Source organism: Lygodium microphyllum, chromosome 5 (assembly GCF_053477565.2).
Source record: "Lygodium microphyllum isolate KBCC chromosome 5, Lygodium_microphyllum_v1.1.10, whole genome shotgun sequence".
Classification (NCBI taxonomy): Eukaryota; Viridiplantae; Streptophyta; class Polypodiopsida; order Schizaeales; family Lygodiaceae; genus Lygodium; species Lygodium microphyllum.
In genome coordinates, this window is record NC_141139.1 from 106311380 (window position 1) to 106316906 (window position 5527).

Sequence of the window (5527 nt, forward strand, 5' to 3'; positions counted from 1 at the left end):
TTTGCGGTGGATTCCGTAAAGTTATATTTATTTGCCGGGGCTCGTACACAAGGTGGATTTCTTGTGCGAAAAGTTGATGGGGACACCTGTCCTTTTCAGGCGTCACGTTAATTTAATGTGCAAGTGGGTGATTCCATAGCAGGTGATTTTACAAAATACATATTTAAATTAATGGACGTTTATGAGTTTAAAGTGTGCACTTGTATTAAATTAAGGTTAGGACAGAGTTTCAACCTATTTATTTATTTTGTAGTTGAAGACTGCTAGGTATTCACTATTATTGGTTTAATTTTATTATTTTCTAACAATTTTGAATGCTTCAGTTGATGTGTAGAGCAGGCGGCGGTGGCACTGGGAGCAATAGCGTGTATTCAAGTTATTTAAAAGAAATTATCATTTTTGATGGGCGCATGTCTTAGACGTGACGCCAATATTATTTTGACGCACTTATTTATTGAAGCGCTTGACATATATTTATTATTTTGTATGCGCATGGACGCACGATTTAAATATTCATTATTGGTCATTGTATTTGGGCACAGCCCGACTCTTGGGGCACCCATCCGCTTTATTCTTTATTTAGACAAAAGTAAACACAAAAGCTAAAGCATGCTAATTGTAAATTTGGGTTAGTTTTGAGCTTGGAGATGAATAAAATATTAAATACATACTTTGTGAAGCGCTCACACAAGGCTTGGGGGAAGATTGCACCCAATTGGTCTTCTTGCTTCATGTCGTGCAAGTCTATTCTCTTGGATTTTGAGCAAAAAGTAGAGTTCTATGTTCTTGGGGCCCTTCCAGCACTCGCTATGTATGCATACAACATCCGATTTGCATACCAAAAAGACTTTATCAACCCCACATGGTTCTAAACTTTATTAACACAATTATTCATCGTCGCAAGTTTTCTAAGGTTATACTTTCCAATTTGTAAGAAGCTAGAAAGAGACATAGACACGTATATACACACACATATATGAATGTGTGTGTTGCCAAAGATTTTGAAGTTTAAATTATGTTCGTTATATCAACCTCCCACAAACCCTCTTGCCACATGAAATATACTTTTGAACTCAGTGCAAAGCATTGGGAGAACACTGGCACGAAACGCTAGGAGAATCTAAGCTTGGAGTGCCTAGTTTAAACTTTATTGTAAAATGTTAGCTAAGTTGATACTTTGGTTTTGTTCTTTGGTGTGTTGCTAAGGCAACATTATCAAACTTTCTTTTTCATGTGATAGATTTTAGGATGCCAAGACCTCACATTCCGGCGAGGCAAGTAACAAGTGGGCCATTCCTAGGATTGAACCCTGCCCAAATGCCAATGCCCTAAAGGCCTCATTGGCTTATGGGAGCAAGGTACCCCTTTGTTGGTCTCCTTGCCCTTGCACAAGTCCTTTTTCTTGTAGTGGGTAGGCCCTTGTAATTACCTACATGAAACCCTGTGATCAAATTCTGTTTAGGCTGAGTCTGCAAAACATATCAATAGAAATCCTACAACCATAGTCAGCCAAGGATCTCGAGAAAGCCCAAGCAAAGGGAGCTCTAGCTTGCAAAGGATCGCTCTTCAGAAGAACCTTCACAGGTCAACCTCGGAAAACAAATCCTTCCCGGACTCGCCTCAGCTTTGTCTGCTTACCTCTTGCTACATGATTAATCAGGTATGATCAACTTGCAGCAAATGGGCCTGTGAGGGCTACTTCTGGGTATTAATCTGCAGGAGCTGAAGGAGATACAGTAATCCAATTGGAACAGATGGGCCTGTTAAAGCCATTTCTGGCTGTATTTCGCTGAGGTCCAGCCTGTGCAGAGTTCAAAGGAGAGCCAGCAAATCTAGTTTCTCCATAATGAGAGGCAGTGATCTAGTTTGATTGAGAAGAAGCCCTAAGGTGCTCTTCCCATGGGTTCTTCTTCTTGGCATCAGACACAGCCTTTGAGTGTCGACTTTCAAGCGGATCGAGCAGACCCCCATTCTCCTTCAAGCACTCACTCTTTGTCTGCAGTCTTGTATGAAAATAAAACTAGGCAGAAGAGCGCTGTCGGTTCCAACAGGAATAAATGTCTTTGTGTGAGACAGCATAATATGACTGCTGTCTTGCACGAGAAGAGCCTTCCTCATTCGGATCAATTTGACATTGCATTGCTTCTACAAAGTTCCACTACCCTTAGTGAAGGTACACAAGTCCATGCTTTCCTTGTCCAATGCGGTCTTGAAGGGGACACTTACTTAGGCAACCTTGTCTTATCGATGTACAAAAAGCATGGTTGTATCGCAGATGCACGTGCTGCATTTAATGCCATACGCCACCCTTCTGTTGTGTCTTGGACTGCCATGATTGCTGCATATGCAAAGGAGGGGAATTTTTTGCAAGCCTTTCAATTGTTTCTTGACATGGAGCCTCAGGGAGTAAAGCCAGACAAGGTTACCTTTCTATGCATATTAGGGGCATGCAATCAGCCTAAATATATCACGTTTGCTAGATTTCTCCATTTGTGTATCATAGAAAGGCGCTTTGATTCTGATGTGGTGATTGGTAATGCATTGATCACTATGTACGACAAGTGTGGTGCTCTGCCTGATGCAGTTAGTGTGTTTGATGGAATTTCAAACCATGATATCATTTCGTGGAATGCAATTATTGCTGCATTTGTTAATCATGGGAATGGCAAAAGAGCACTGAAGCTGTTTGACGAGATCCAACAGCGAGGCCTGCGGCCAGACATGGTTACTTGTATTAGTGTGCTTGGTGCATGTAGCAACATAGAAGATCTTATGCATGGAGAAGCTCTCCATGCACAGATTATCAACTGGGGCTATGAATCAGATGAAGTTGTAGGCAATTCACTGCTGAACATGTATGGCAGGTGTAAGGCACTCGACGAGGCCTGGTTTGTCTTCGACATCATCCAGCACCGTGGTGTTGTGTCATGGACTGGCATGATTGAAGTTCTCTCTGATTTTGGGCATGCCCAAGAAGCATTTCACCTTCTTCAGGAAATGCAAAGGCAAGGGGTGAGGCCCAACAGGGTTACTTTTCTTAGTGCATTAGGTGCCTGTTCTCAACCTGCAGCTTTAGGTTATGGGAGGGCTATCCACACATATATCTGCACAAGCTCTTTTGTCTCTGATGTAACTGTAGGGAATGCCCTCATCCACATGTATAATAAGTGTGGTTCTGTAATTGAGGCTTTCTCCGTCTTTGAGCAAATGCAACAGCATGACACAGTATCATGGAGTGTTATGATTGCAACTTATGCAGACCATGGCTATGGTAGGGAAGCTTTGAAAGTTTTCCAGGAGATGCAACAGCAGGGCATTGAACCAAATTCTGTAACATTCCTTAGTATACTATTGGCGTGCTGCCGTTCTGGCTTAATAGAACAGGGCCGCTTCTTTTTCTCATCTATGACAAATGAGTATGGGATTGCACCATCTTTGGGGCATTATAGTTGTATGATTGATTTGCTTGGTCGCACTGGCCAGTTACGCGAGGCTGAAGACATGATTAAAGAAATGCCCATGCAACCTGATGCCCAGGTATGGTCTACTTTGCTTGGAGCGTGCAATTTACATGGAGATATTGAGAGAGCCCGGCGTGTGGCTCAACATTTATTGGACTTGGATCCACAAGACACTGGAGCTTATGTGCTGCTCTCAAACATGTATGCTGACTTTAAGAATCGGAGTATATCATATAGGTTTGAACATCAAAATGCCACTATCAATCTGGTAGATTCAATTATTGGGGCTTGAGGTGTTCTGTATCTGGACTTTACAGCTCTTGCTTTTTAATTCTGCTGGCTTTGACTGTGGGCATATCAGACATGAAATCATTATCACAAGGTCAAAAGCATTTCCTTTGATATTGGCATTCACGCATTCTACTGGCATGAAATCTTTATCACAAGGTCAAAAGCAATTCCTTTGATACTGACATTAGTGCATTCTACTGAGGTTCTCAAGTTGCAACCTATGGTCACGACATGTATATAATTCAGATCTCAAGTTGCATTCCATTATGGAAGATGGTTGTGACATGTGTATTTATAAACAAGAGAGTATCCAGAAGCTCATTTACTGCTGCACTGTCAGATTCTGGTTCAATGGCCAGAATCTCACTCTGTAGCAGAAGCCGTGCTTCTGGATACTCTGGCTGAGGCATGGCTCGAATGGCCAGAATCTGACTGTGCAGCAGCAGATGAACTTCTGGATATTCTGGCTCAGGCACTAATTTATAGGTTCATTCATTGAATAAAAAGGGATGTTACATGTTTATATCTTAGAGATCTTATCTTGTGGAACATGTATATGATTCGGGTCTCAAATTGCAATCTATCATGGGAGATGGTTGTGACATGTATTTATAAAGGATACAGGCATTTTTATAGATTTATTCATAGAATATGAAGGTGATACTAAATGTTTTGAATTTTACGGGTCTTATCTTGTGAAATCTGACCCTGCACCTATCAAACAAGTGAAAATATATAGAGAAAACAATGTGTACTCTGATACCAATGATCTTTAGTTCCTAACATAGTGAATGGAGAGCCAGGGTAAAAGGGACCTGAGAATCACTCCCATCCCCATATAAAAGCATAACCACACCTTGTACTTTAAACCCTCTTGCAAAAGACTTGGATTATGTTTGTGTGTGCACTTTTTGGAAAGCAATTTAGTGTGGTATTAAAGGAAAGCTTACTATCTTTTACAATGGAAACCTAGTTTCTCTACTTGGAGACACTAGCAAGAGGTGTATTTGAGTTATGCACAAAGTACATGTGTTAGATACATACTCACTTCAATATCCACATCACTATGCCCTTGGTGGCTCTAGATCATCTACATTATAAACATGAACCTCTAGGGAAATTGTGTGCAACAAATTCAAGCATTTATACACGAGCACTCTAAATAGACTTGTTACCAATTTGCAAAAATGCAATCCACTATAAAACGCCTTTGTATTCATTGGATGTTCAAATGGGATATAGAGAAACTCTTAAATAGAACTCATCAATTTGTTCTTGGAACATCCCCAATGCCTTTGTATGGCCAAGTGCACAAGCCAATCTCTTAGCCAGTGTCTTTTTTGAGGCCCTCTTTTCTTGGTTGTTGCTTCATTTGTGATCTTGTAATGGTCATCATAAACACTATTTGGTCATATATGTTGCCCATGCCAAGATAATTGGATCTTATATAGTTCACAATAAGAAAAATTCACACTTCGTTATCATAATAAGCTACCTAGTTGGCATACATAAAAAGCATGCAATTGTGGACACCACATGGATACAATAAAAATGGTTTTATGTGCCTTGGGCTATGCATAGACCTACTCACGTGTCACATGTAAATTGTACATTCATCCTAGTCCAACAAACGTAGAGAAGGCACCCAAAAGTGGTTGATATAAGGATGAATTGATTGAATCACATACGTCTTGAAGTCTAAGATGATGTGTGATACTGTTTGCTAGAGTAGCCAAATCTTTTCGGCAAGTTTTGAATGAATTTGGTTGTATGAT

At 40.6% G+C, this 5527-nt stretch overlaps 1 protein-coding gene across 1 annotated transcript; it reads left to right on the forward strand.

Annotated features, from left to right (window-relative positions):
- Positions 1 to 1382: 1382 nt before the first annotated feature.
- On the forward strand, positions 1383 to 4594 carry LOC148036250 (putative pentatricopeptide repeat-containing protein At3g05240). Its single transcript, XM_087678264.1, has one exon. The coding sequence runs from the start codon at positions 1900 to 1902 to the stop codon at positions 3751 to 3753; it is 1854 nt and encodes a 617-aa protein (XP_087534390.1). The 5' UTR covers positions 1383 to 1899; the 3' UTR covers positions 3754 to 4594.
- Positions 4595 to 5527: the final 933 nt, after the last annotated feature.

Bases quoted from the DNA above. Each gene is read 5' to 3' on its own strand.
- LOC148036250 (XM_087678264.1), top strand. From the start codon at position 1,900: ATGGGTTCTTCTTCTTGGCATCAGACACAGCCTTTGAGTGTCGACTTT.